Genomic DNA, 13369 nt, shown 5'->3' on the forward strand with positions numbered 1-13369 from the left:
CAGGGTAAGCGCTTCTCTCTGAGGAGCCTCTGGTTTCTTCCTGCAACGTAAGCCAGCCTCAACACTCAAGCTGCCAAACTGGCTTTTTCAAAAACATTTCTGTTTTAACCCGGCATGAGCTCATCAGTCAGCAATGTCCGTGTGGACTAATAGCAGGCTAGAGAGGATATGCCCTGGGCACCCCCCCGAACCCTGTCCTTAAGTGTCAGTATCATCTTAGAAGCAGAGGCTGCAAAGCCACCTTCATCTTCAGCCTGCCCCATTGTCCTGGCACGACTGTGTTTTGACAGCAGACAGAGCTTTGGAGGACCTCAGAATGCAAACCCAGCAAATCACTTCTGCCATTGGGACCTCACTGCCCACAAGAAATAAGATCCAGCTCTTTGCCACAACATGAAAGGGACAAGAGAATTACTGGCAAACACGGTTTTTAAAACTCCGACCACATCACAAGAGAGCGCCCCTTGCTCTCCACCTCGATATGGTTTCCGTGCATGTTCATGGAGCGTGTTCTCTTGCCGGCTCAGTGGTTTGACAGAGCTGGGTGTTTATTTCTGTGCTCAGTGTCTGGAAACAGATGTGGGGGATCCAGCAGCCCCTGGATGGCTTTCCTTTGCTGGGGCACCCAGGCCCCAGCTCTCCTCTTTGGGTGCTCATTTTGGGAGCTCCCAAACAGAAGCCCTCCCTATCCACTCTCCTTTTCACCCCAAGTGCCATTTCTGGGTCCTCTAGTTGTAAGCCCTGCTGTGCTGTTTTCCTGGCACTTTCCTGTCATTCTTTAGTATCTGAGGGTTATGATGTGTTAATTTCTCAGGGGGCACATTTTTCTCTTAAAATGCTAAAGGAAATAAACTTAGGAGTGGCTATGGTTTACTCATGATTGAGCCACAATAACAAGTTGTTTAAAGGATGACTCTTTCAATATGTAGTTAGCACTCATACTCACTCACCTGCACAATTTTTTTTCTAATAATTTCCCATCTAAACCTAGTCATGACCTGGGTTTTGCTCAGAGAAATTCCATAAAACCAACCTGGTAAATTCATGTTGTCATTCCAGTAAGCAAACTTGCTGAAGTTAATAATAAAAACAAATAGCAATGCTTGTTGAATGCTCGCCATGGATCTGGCTTGTTGTAGCAATGCTTGTTGAATGCTCAACGTCACCCGCTTTGTTGAGCTGTAGGATTTTTTATCTCACTTCAGAGATGAGAAACTGAGGCCCAGAGAGGTTAAATAACCTGTCCTAGGTCACCCAGCCAGGACTGGAGGCAGAATGTTGGCTCCATGTCTTGCACTTACCCTCAGTGCTGGATGTTGAAGTCCTGTCTTTTTCCATCCCAGAAAAGAGCGAAGAATAAACTCCTGGTTCCACTGACAGATATGCAGTTACTGTCTGGCATAGGTCAGTGTTAGAGGCCTTTTGGCACTATTTGCAATTGCTAGGTTTCCCCTGGAAAACGAAAGTTCACACTTGAGTGAAATCTATAGGAACCAACAGTAGAGTATACTTGATGTCACACTGGCCTGACTCAGTCCCTGAGCGGCAGCTGCTGGGGGCAGAACACACACCCCCAACCTAGACCAGTCCTGTGGTCTTCAGCAACCCAGTGCCCTGTCTGGGCCCCCAGGTGAGGATCACCAAGCCCTTCTCTGGTGCCTAACGGGAAGATGACGATAATCAGTGTAATCATCAGTGTTCTCATGTGAACACCAATCTAGCACTCACCATGGGCGGGCACTATGGTTGGTGCTCTGTGTCCACTGACTCCTTTCACTCTAACACTGGCCCTGTGAGGTAGGAACCGTTATTATTCTTAATTACAGATGAGGAAACTGAGGCAGGGAGAGATTCCAGGACTTACCCAAATCCCACTTACTTAACTAGGGTTCAGCAGATGTGGTTGCCTCCTAATTAGAGGGGGCTTGGTTCATTCCTGAAGCAAAGGGGAGCTGGGGTAGCCCAAGCATCTGGAGTGGCTGTCCTGCAGTCTTTCCAGGCACACGTGTCCAGGAGCAGCCTCTAAAGGCCAGTTGCTGTTCTGGCCGGAAGTAGATGCCCCGAATTCAGCTGCTGCCTCACTGGGTGGCCTTGGCCAAGTCACTGGACCGTTAGTGACTGTGCCTGCACCTTGAAGTGGGAATACAGTCATGAAGCTCAAAGGGTGAGACGTCGGGGAGTACGCTGGGGTTAAAGCCCTGGGCCTGAGGAGGGGCCTGGGTGAGACATTGGGGAGTGTGCTGGGGTTAAGGCCCTGGGCCTGAGGAGGGGCCTCTTCTTCCTTTGTCAATCATCACCTCACTCCACTGACTCTTTCACAAGAATCCAGCCCTGGGCTATGTGTCAGGGCGGCCACTTCCTGCAGAGGCGGATGACTGGCGGTTTCAGCGCTGGGCTCAACTGGGACCACTTGTCTGAGGGACAAAGGGGTTCTCTTCCACCCAGGCTGGAAATAGAAAAGAATCCCTGCCATTGAGTGGCTGCACACTCGCCCTGGGTAATCACCTCCCTCACCAGCAGGGCAGTCTGCTCTCTTCCGACTCTGCATCCGACTCTGCATCCGGCCGGACTCTGCAGTGCAGGAGGGAAGGATTGCATCTTTGTGCTGGGGGCGTGACCCTTCTTGGCTCGGTCACTTTCCACAGCCACAGTGGCCAGCCTGGCTGAGAAGGAAGAGCCTACATCTTCCCTTTCTCTTTTGTTCGAGGAGGGCAGCTCCCACTACAGCCACCCCAAAGCCAGCTAACCTTCAGAGAGTTTCCTGGGAACACACAGGCACACACGACCGGCCACATGGCAGAGGCCACTGTGCTACAGATGGAAGATCAGATGCCAGTGTGCATTCCTTCCCAGCACGGCTTTAAATCTGCCTTGCCTCCATGCATCCTTCAAAGAGGGTGCATGTCTATGTTCTGGCCCACTTTAGGTGTTTTGAAATAAAAGCAATCCTCACACTCAGGGACAGGCCTCACTTTACATTTGGTGTCATGCTTTCTGAAGAGGTACATCTGACTGTGAGGTCTACAGAGTGATGTCCTAGGACTATGTTCTCTCCCCAACTTCCATCTTTAACAGCCTGACAGTACAAAAGAAAAGCAAATCATGTCCAAAACAGACATCATCTTGTTATTGCAGGCCTTGGAGACGATGGATACAGGGAAGCCATTTCTTCATGCCTTTTTCATCGACCTGGAGGGCTGTATTAGAACCCTCAGATACTTTGCAGGGTGGGCGGACAAAATCCAGGGCAAGACCATCCCCACAGGTGAGCAAGGTGGATTATAGCTTATATTATAGCTTATATTATAGTCCCTTTGAGGCTATATCTTTTCATTAATCCAGAGCCCCTCCTGACTGTTTCCCCAAGTCACCATTCCCAGCCCCACTCCCTCTCCAAATGGTACTGCCAATTCTTCTTCTAAGAACTTCACTTTTAAAGTTGAGGTCAAATCACTTCTGTGTATAATAGACAAGACTTGAATCTGGCACCCTTGTTGGTTTCTTTCTTGTCTTTTTATTACTTCAAGTTTCTAACCTGGATTAAGTGAGTGTATCCTTTCCCACCATGTAACCCTCTTCCAGATGACAACGTTGTGTGCTTCACCAGGCATGAGCCCATTGGTGTCTGTGGGGCCATCACTCCAGTAAGTATGGCAGCTTTTCTCAGTAGATTCTATGTAGATCCCGCCCCACTGCCCTGTGTCCTTTGGACTCAATTTCTGGTGTGTTTTTATCTGATTGCACTAGCATTGAACAAGCATTTTCTTTGTGGCATGGAACTCCATGCTTGAGGGCTGTTGAGATGGATTACACCCCATTTCTGCTCTCCTAAGGCCAGCTTTAGGCATGCCACAGAAAGCACTGTGCATTCCAGCCAGAGTGGTCAGGAATGGCCAGAATTCCCAGGAAGGTGGTCTCTTAACTGAGCCTTAAAGATAAGAAAGATTTGTTCAACAACAAAAATCATTTTCCAAGGAGTAGGAATGGCCTAGGCAAAAGTGTAGAGGTGTCTGGGCTACTTGGAAGGGAACAGCAGGAAATCTGGTGGGGCTAGAGCTCAGGCAGGAGCAAAAGTGAGGAAGAGGGTGCACACACGTGGCAGGTGGTGTGGGCCAGCTTCCAGCAGCTTTGGCTGCCAAGGAGCCGGGACTTTATTCATTGGGCAGTGGGGATGCTTATAGGTGCCCCAAGAAATGCAACAGTGTTGCCTGTCTGTTTGGGACGCCTCTGGCCATTGCAACAACAGCCAGGCAGGAAGCTGGAGAGCCAGGTGGCAACATGAAGTGAGGGCTGGAAAAGTGTCCATGGCGGCAGGGAGGAGGACACGTCTTCAGCAGACGTTTTAGAGGGGGAGGTAGAACACATACAATAGCATCCTCTTTGCAAAGGTTACCTATTAGTACCACCCAGAATGCAACTTAAGAAGTGTGCAGGAATGCAGTTCTGATCATTGCACACTCCTATGTTACCCCATATACCCCAAATCCAGACCATGAAAAGCAAGTGTCCTCCACAAAGGCATCACTGGGCACATGGGACAGGGTGGGAGGGTGGATCTGGGCCCCCAAAGCCCCTGTGCTCTGTCGCAGTGGAACTTCCCCCTGCTGATGCTGGTGTGGAAGCTGGCACCCGCCCTCTGCTGTGGGAACACCATGGTCCTGAAGCCTGCGGAGCAGACTCCCCTCACCGCCCTTCATCTCGGCTCTCTGATCAAAGAGGTGAGACATCCAGAAAGAAAATATCACGTGTTCTTGGTAACATTCCCACTCCTAGGAACCAGGCCACCATCACGAGATGGGACAGTGGCAGACTGCTGGCAATTGAGTGGGAAGGGAATGACTCCCAGTGTTTTGCTTGGCGACTGCACGTTCTTTCTCCTGCTTGTGGCCACTGAGCTGGAGAAACTCCATTCCTCCCAGTGGTCCTAATGAGAATGCTTAACTCTTATTATGGGCTCAAACCTATGGTTGAGGACCCAGTGGTTTGTCTAGAGAATTTGCATGGGGGTCAACCAAGAGGGAGCCAAATATTTGGGAGGTTCCCTGGGATTTGCATTCTCAGTTTATGAAATGGTCTGTTTTTCTCCTGAGGGGTGGCCTTGCCAGCTCCAGCTGGGCGGCTGCAGCTATCTGTGTGCCAGGTCCCTGCTAATCAGTGCCCTCTGCTCTGAATGCAATCTCTTCTCCCTCAGACAGCCAGAACTTAGGGAAATAGAGGCCCAAAGGGACACCTCCTTCCAGACATACCTTTTGTCATTCCATCCCCAGGTTGTATGGAGCAAAGATTTAGAGAAAGCAACAGAAAGCAAAGAGGGACAGAAGGAAAGATCCTTTCCTTTCTCTTCTTAGTCAGACTGATATGACTGGGAGGCAGGTCCATGGTTGCTTAGAGGCAAGGTGGGAACAGCTGGTGATGAGTCAGTTTCTCGCTTTCCTTTGGTGATGTGGGGCATAATTAAGTCACACTGGTGAGACTTAGGAATTTGAAAATCCCAACTGTTAAGAAACAGTGCCTAAAAATCTAAAGACTCAAGCACCGTGCCTAAAATCTTGACCTTCTGAAATAATGTGTTCTAAGTAAGCCTCAGGACAGGTGGGGAAGAGCATCCTCCACCTCGTTTGTTTTTCTTGCCTGATAAAGAGGCTTAGTATATGAAAAACACGAGGCATGAACATGAACGAGGTGGCAGTCCCTGCCTTCCAGAAGGGCTTGCTCCAGGTGAGACTTAGGTTGAACAAGCAAAGAACTTTAAGGGAGCGATACCTTGTCACCATTTGGAACAATAACGGATCTGATTAATAAATGAAAACTGGGCTGGGAGCAGTGGCTCATGCCTGTAATCCCAGCACTTTAGGAGGCCGAGGCAGGCGGATCATGAGGTCAGGAGATCGAGACCATCCTGGCTAACACGGTGAAACCCCGTCTTTACTAAAAATACAAAAAATTAGCCAGGCATGGTGGCAGGCGCCTGTAGTCCCAGCTACTCGGGAGGCTGAGGCAGGAGATGGCATGAACCCGGGAGGCGGAGGTTGCAGTGAGCCGAGATCGCGACTGCACTCCAGCCTGGGTGACAGAGAGAGACTCCATCTCAAAAAAAAAAAAAAAAAAAAAAAAGAAGAAGAAAAGAAAAAGAGAAAACTGAAGCTCTGGGCAGATGTTTTGCAGGTGCTTCTGATCCTGGGCAGGGGGTTGTGATCAAGCTGCCCCTCTCCCCTTGACACATACACACACTCTCTCTCACACACACACACTCCCCACCAACATGGAAAGGTGCTGTGCTACAAGTGGGCCATGGCCACCTTGCAGCATAATGACACATTTGCACTGCACATCACTTTGGGATGGGGTCCCCCCTGGAAGGAGAAGTGGGCATCTCCCCTTGCCCAGCCTGCACACTGGGCTGGCAGTAGGGGGTAAAAAGCCCAGGTCAGCTCCTAGGGTGCCCAAGGGCAACTGCATCCGGGTCCTGGGTAAATCCACCCCGGCCCGGGCTTCCCTGGGGGATGTGACACAGCCACGGCTCTCTCGGCCCAAATGTGGATCCATGGTGGGTGAAGTCTGTTCTTCTTCAAGTGCTATCTTGGTTTCTTCCCAGGCCGGGTTCCCTCCAGGAGTGGTGAACATCGTGCCAGGATTCGGGCCTACAGTGGGAGCAGCAATTTCTTCTCACCCTCAGGTCAACAAGATCGCCTTCACCGGGTCCACAGAGGTAACCCTCCTCACGGGGTGCTGGTGAAAGTGAAAGTGGCGTGTTACTTGACACCCGTGAACTTTTCCTTTGACAGGCTTTAATATGGTTTGTTTTTCTTCTAAATTTGACCATGTTTTAGTATATAACAACCAGTTTTAAAAGTCACTGGCCTGGTTTCCAAAGTAAATAAATATCCAATAGAACTCAGAAGCCTTAGAAGAAAAGATTGAGAGATAAGATAAAGTAAAAATGTAAAATATTCATCTGTCAAACAACACCATAATTAAGATTAAGAGATAAATAACAAGCTCAGAGAAAAATAGTTGTGATGCATGCGGTGCTCCAAGAATTTATATCCATCATATGTAAAGTGCTCCTACAAATCAATGAAAAAAAGAAAAACTGAATGGTAGAAAAATGGGTAGTTCAGAGAATAGAAATACTAAATGCCCAATAAGCTTAAACTAGTTTGCTGGTAATCAGGAAAATGCAAATTCAAACAAAATCGGACTCTCCTTTTGCCTGCCAGTTTGCTAAAAACTGAAATGATACTACTGAGAATATGGGGAAGCAGGTACTCACCGACACTTTCCCTAAGATGACGGTGTTTTGGTAGCACTCATCCAACATTTATAAGTGAAAAACTTTTTGATTCAGAAGCTCCATTAAAAAAAAACAAACTACTTAAAGAAATTTTCTCATAAGGCTTCAGGGACATATTTTCAAGGATGTTATGTTCATTCTATGAAATGTTTTACAGCCGTTACAACAAGGAAAGCTATCCATGATCTATTGTTGAAGCACACAACAGCAAACTGTAGAAAATCACCCACAATATGATCCCATTCATAAAAGCGTGTGCTTGTAGAAGTAGAAATTGTCTGGAAGGATTCCCAAGAAATCATTACTGATTGCCACCTATGGGGTGGGCTCAGGGGCAGAGCGGGAGGGAAGCTGAAGGCTTTCTCCCTTTAATTTACATACATCTCTGTGTGGAATTACTTCTAATGAGAAAGTACTTCTTCTGTACTTAAAAAAGAAAAAAACATCGACTGCAATCAGTGTCCCCATCCCCCTCCTCAGTTAGTCCAGCCCTAATGGATGCCGTTACTCTGCTTGGGGACAGACATTGTCCCTGTGGATGGATTCCAGACCTCATTCAGCCATCACCCATGAGCTTGCTGATGTTTAAAATGCACTTACACCTTAGCTTTGGAGAAAACAGTCTCAGACCCGAAAGAGCCCGGGCCGCCCCATGCTAGCTTCTGGCTCTAGGCCTCCGTGTCTGTGCTGGTCTCTGAGGGTCTTCCCAGCTCTGAAGTTCACGGTGCTAGGCTTTACTTGTTGCCCTAGATAAGTCACCGAGTCATGATGGGCCAGCCCACCCCTCCAGGGGTGCGGTGGGCAATGGGAGAGACCCGTGGGGGCGTTAAGCATGACTGGTGAGTGGCTCTTCTGCTCATAGTGCACCCCTTCACTCCCTGCCTGTCTGCGGCAGCCTCAGTCTTACAGTGTGTTTCCAGAGAATTGGCTCCTTCTCATCCTGAAGGCTGGCTGCCCCCGCTACTTCTCTAACACTTGGAGGTTCCCTCAGATCACACCAAAGAGCCACACAGAACCACCTCCCTATTGGGCTGTTGGAATTTCAGCTGTTTCTAGTGAGGGGTAGAGTCACCCCGTGGTCCCTGAAGCCCTTCACCAGACTGGCTGGACCAGTCTTCTGGGCTCAGAAGGACGGGCACCAGGACAGGTGAGCAGGTGGTGGCCCTGTTTTCAGCCAGCTGTGTGGGCTCCTAGAGGCTCCAACTCCCACCTGTAAGTGGAGCAGCTCAGACCAAGGATCCCAGGATGTCGTGGTCTAGCATGGGAAGAGATGCTGGCAGACGGGAGGAGATGCTGGCAGAGGCCAGGAGCGTGAAGTGACACCATCGGGGCCTGGAGCGCCTGGGCAGAGAGCGAGGTGGTGGCAGTACCACCCAGGCTTGTCCAGAATGTTCGCTGATGTTTGCATCTGGGCCAAGTTCAGCCACATCCAAGGTACATTGTGGTCTGTGTTCTGTCCTGGAGGTTGGAAAACTGGTTAAAGAAGCTGCCTCCCGGAGCAATCTGAAGCGGGTGACGCTGGAGCTGGGAGGGAAGAACCCTTGCATCGTGTGCGCTGATGCTGACTGTGAGTCTCTGCCTCCTGGGCTTTGCTGGGGCTTCGGGGCACCCATCCATCTCTCCCCACTTCCTGGCCTGAATTCAAAACCAACTGAGAGTAAGATGCATGCACACACAGTGGGGATACTTCCACCCTGGGCATCCCGCCCACAGTCAGCCAGCCGCAGACAGGCAGGTGGACATCAACATGCCAGCTTTACTTGTAGTAGAAAGCTGCCTTCTACTGCCAAAATGACATGGCTTGAGTGGCACCTGAGAGGCCGCCTGTTTCTGTGCCTCCACCTTAAGTTTACCCACCTGTTCCTGCAGAGCTGGGGTCACGAGGAGCAGGTCTGACTTCTCCTCCAGAGCCCCTGGGAGTAGGGGGGAGGGCAAGTGCCGCCCACTCCCAGTCATTCATTCTTCTCACTTCCAAGTCACATTTCCTAGCATATGTTTTAAGATCCCTGAAGAGTGGAGATGCTTTTTCCTTGTGTCTCAGATGTGATAAATCAGAGGAGGGCAGTAGCAACTGATCCTTCAAATTACCCTCTTTGCCTGGTTCTAGGCCTGCACCCCTGCCCTGGGAAGGCAACCTGCCCAGCAGTTTGGGGGCAGCTTGTGTCTTGCCAGAACCAAAAGACACAACATTAAAATATATGCTATTGTTGGTTGCCATGTCCACAAGAGGGAAGAAAGGGCTGGTCGGGCATTCATTCGCCCTGCTGACAGCGTCAGCTATCAAAAGGTGTGACTTCCCAAGTGCCTTAAAACACCTTTACCTTAAAGAATAACCTCCCCCACCTGTCCACTGGTGCCAGAAATTCCTGTCATGGAGAACAAAGCCTTTCATTTCACACTCAGATAAGGTTGGAATTGCAAATATCTCTAAGAAAAATGACCCTGGCACAATTTCTTACTAAGGCGTAGATAACTGATATCAGTTCCTTTCTGGCAGCTGGCTTTCACAATGGGAGAAAGGACAGGAGGAGGAAACAGGCTCTCAGGAAGGAAAGGGGAGCTGGGTATGAAGACGGACTGCCTATTTCTTGCTTGGGTTAGTGTTCCAGCAGTTAGTGTGGAAGCACCCGTTAGTGCTATGAAAAGTAAGTGGTTTTTGGAGCCACATGGAGTGTTTCTGGCACTGTGACTCACATTTGGAGTCCCAAACAGCCAAGACTCCTGTTTTGCATTCCTGTGCCACCATATCTGGATACTCCGCCTACACTGAAATTCATCTTCTTCCTCTCGGGAGGAAAACTGCAGCTAAAGCACAGGAGTAATTGTGTTTGGGGCTTGATTTTACTTACAAGGGTCATAAAAACATGCCGTGTAGCCACCTCCTACTCCTCATCAGGGCAGTGCCAGTCCACAAATTACATCCTGACATAACCAGCATCCCAGGCAAGACATCAAGGGTAACAAGCCACCATTCCCCTGCCCCTTCGCCTCACCCCTAGCTCCATCAGGAGCAGGAAATGAGTCTGTTATTTTGGAGGAGGGTCCGTTCCAAGTTGGGACCTGGCCCAGCCAGCTGCAGGGGTCGAGAGTGCAGAGAGGTACCCCCAAACCTTATGGTGCGTTCCTGCTGCCACTGAAACTTGCACAAATGACTCAGCTAGATAGGAGCAGCCTCCTTCTCAAAGCCAAGGGCAAAGTCCCTTGGAGCAGCCCTGATGGAATTGGAATGGATCACCTTCCAATGCCCAGAGCCACGGCCAGCCTCTATGCAAAAGAAAGCTGCATTTCTTAAGCAAGCAGTAGTGCAGGGGGTTGGTGGTGATGAAACTAGCCAAGGGTTGAACACTAGAAATCCCTCTGTAGATGTAAATGACATCCCAATACCATTCTTATCCACTAAGCGTGTCCCCCAAGATCTTATTCTCTAAATGCCCTCTAGCTGGGTTTGAATAACTGGTTTTTAGCTCAATGTCAGCTCTACAACTTAGAGTCAGACCTTTCAAGTCACGCACATAATGTTACCTTACTTAATAAGACCCTTCTTTTACTCAAGGTGGAAAAGTTTGGCTTCTTTAGAAGTTTCGCCAGTGGGCCTACATCAATAATTACCAAAGTTTATTCTATAAAACATTAGTCCTCTAGAAAAAGGGGAGGGGAGGGTTACATAGGCAAGTGAAGTGAGGAATGCTATGATTCTCTGGACTTATTAGCATATTAAAGGTACTGAGAAGTCCTGCAGTCAGGGAATTGATTTAACCCCAAACTTGGTGGACCCCAAAATCCTTTCTCCCTTCCTCTCTGGGAAAGTCTGCAAACAAAATTAATTTCTGAAATGCAGCCATCCTGGGGCCTGTTTTCTTGTGTAGGCAATTAGAATTGCAGCTGTCGCCAGTCCTGCTTTAACGACTTAATCGCTTCCTCTCACTCCGCCCGCCTCCCTCGCCCCGCCCCCTCCAGTGGACTTGGCAGTGGAGTGTGCCCATCAGGGAGTGTTCTTCAACCAAGGCCAGTGTTGCACAGCAGCCTCCAGGGTGTTCGTGGAGGAGCAGGTCTACTCTGAGTTTGTCAGGCGGAGCGTGGAGTATGCCAGGAAACGGCCCGTGGGAGACCCCTTCGACGTCAAAACAGAACAGGGGCCTCAGGTAATCCCCCTGGTGTGTCTAAACCCATGGTGCTTGTCTAGGGGCTGAAGCAGGCAGTCCCATGGCCACGGCCTACAGGATCCCTCTCCATGGAAGGAACACTGACATGCCCTACCCAGGAGGCTTTCTTTTCTTTAGAAACTCATCAGCAACACAATCCCATCAGGTCCCGGGTCAGGTCCTGGGGACTCATGGAAGGGGGCAGGACACACTGAGGCATGGGAGGAGGGCGCTGTTCCCAGGGCAGAAGGCCATCTGCCTGCACCCTCCACTCTCCAGGATGGTCTCCCTACAGAAAAGGGGCTGTAGGCTGGCTGAAGGCAGCAGAGTGCAGGCAGGGTGTGGCCTGGTGTCTCAGTGGCAGCCCAAGGCCCTCAAGCCCACGTGGGTTACAGAACAAGGTGAACCATCAGAAACCAAACAATCCCAGATGGAGAGAGCCTGGGGCATGAGAATGTATCTCCAGGCAGTAGGAGCATGTATCTGGAGGCCGAGTTTGGGAAGCCAAGGACAGGATGAAAATGATCATAACCACGAGATTTAATATCCTCTTTAAAAGGGCACATCCTGTATCACTTTCTTACTAATTATGAAGTGAAGCAGATGGATAAATATTTAAAAGAGGGCAGCCTGACCATCCCATACATTATTGAAATGGAGCTCAGCAGCCACTCACTTTGCTTTGAGCCAAAGTCCTGCCCCAGCCACGAAATTTCAAGTCACATGTCTGTGACTTCTCCACTTGTGTCTATCCCGGGAGGCTGCCACTTCCCCTACTGTGACGGCGTTGCATGTTTACAGGGGAGGCTGCTGTGGATCTGAGCTCAGATTGGCCCTGGGCTTTATGAAAGTCACAAAAATCCTTCCATGCCTCAGTTTCCTCATCTGGAGAATGGGGAGTAATCAATGAATATTATGAGAATTTCATGGCACCTAGGAAGTATTCAATTGTGGACAGGTTTTATTTTTAAAGAGGAGGAAGCTTTAAATGACAGGTTCTGCAGTCTAGGTGGCAGTGAGTGTCTGTGCATGACATCAGGCTGTCCTGTGGGGATGCCCTGGCTGGGGAAGAAGGGAGGGCCTCGTGGAGGAGGGGTGGGTTTCTGGTCATTAGTGCCCACCCTCCACTGGCCCCAGCCCACACACTCCGATGCCACGTGACCCTGGCAGAAAGCACTTCTTCCTGTGGCTAACATTCCTTCTCCTCAGTCATTGCCTGCCCAGCCTCTGCCCCAAACCCAGCAGTCAGTGACACAAGGTTGTCTAATGGCCTCGGTTGGATTTCAGATCTGAACGCAAACATGACCACAAGTCATTATGGAATCCGCTGTGATTTTTAAAGCTAATCCAGAATCAGTGGGAAATGTGTGAACTGATCCCCATACGGAAGAAACTTTTTTACCCCATCGTTATTTGTAAGTCTCTTTCCGTGGCTCTTTTCGTGGCTTGTGCCTGATGTCTCAGTCTTGACTTTTGAGGCCAGATACACCAATTTCTTCCAAGAGAACAGATGGAGGCAGAATGGGTGCTGATTTCATCAGTGCATTTATGCCACCACTCAAAGTCCTTTTGAAAGCTCACTGAAGCCGTCAAACCTCACCATATTATTTTAGCATGCTGTTAGCATTTTTTTTTTCTTCCAAAGTGCTTTTTCATCTACGGTAATAAGATTTTACTCTGAGAGGACTTACAGCTGTCTAAATAGTCCTGTCTGCCTCATGCCTGTAAAACAGCTAGCTGACCTAGATCCGGGTCCACGGCCGGGCTAGCGCTCACAGGAATGCTCCAAAATCATTCAGGTTTATTTGGCAACTGAGCAACGAGGCATATAAACATTATGCAGGCCACCTGGCCAGGCAGGATCCGGCAGTGTCCTCCCGGCAGAGAGCTGAGCACAGCCTTGAGCCAGTCCTGTGGGGGCCATATTTCCCTG

General features: G+C 49.6%; 1 protein-coding gene across 3 annotated transcripts in view; it reads left to right on the forward strand.

The window, feature by feature from the left end:
- The window catches only part of ALDH1A3 (aldehyde dehydrogenase 1 family, member A3), a 36445-nt gene that overhangs the window by 9887 nt on the left and 13189 nt on the right, over nucleotides 1–13369 (forward strand). Inside the window, exons 4-9 of one of the 3 annotated variants that reach the window (XM_011965252.1) lie at nucleotides 3136–3265; nucleotides 3583–3644; nucleotides 4590–4718; nucleotides 6596–6709; nucleotides 8759–8861; nucleotides 11252–11436. In XM_011965252.1, the coding sequence (XP_011820642.1) occupies nucleotides 3136–3265; nucleotides 3583–3644; nucleotides 4590–4718; nucleotides 6596–6709; nucleotides 8759–8861; nucleotides 11252–11436 (723 nt within the window). The remainder of the gene's footprint in view (nucleotides 1–3135; nucleotides 3266–3582; nucleotides 3645–4589; nucleotides 4719–6595; nucleotides 6710–8758; nucleotides 8862–11251; nucleotides 11437–13369) is intronic. The other 2 variants (XM_011965253.1, XM_011965254.1) reach the window with 2 other exon arrangements.

The sequence above is a fragment of the Mandrillus leucophaeus genome, unplaced genomic scaffold (assembly GCF_000951045.1).
Source record: "Mandrillus leucophaeus isolate KB7577 unplaced genomic scaffold, Mleu.le_1.0 Scaffold719, whole genome shotgun sequence".
Taxonomy (NCBI): domain Eukaryota; kingdom Metazoa; phylum Chordata; class Mammalia; order Primates; family Cercopithecidae; genus Mandrillus; species Mandrillus leucophaeus.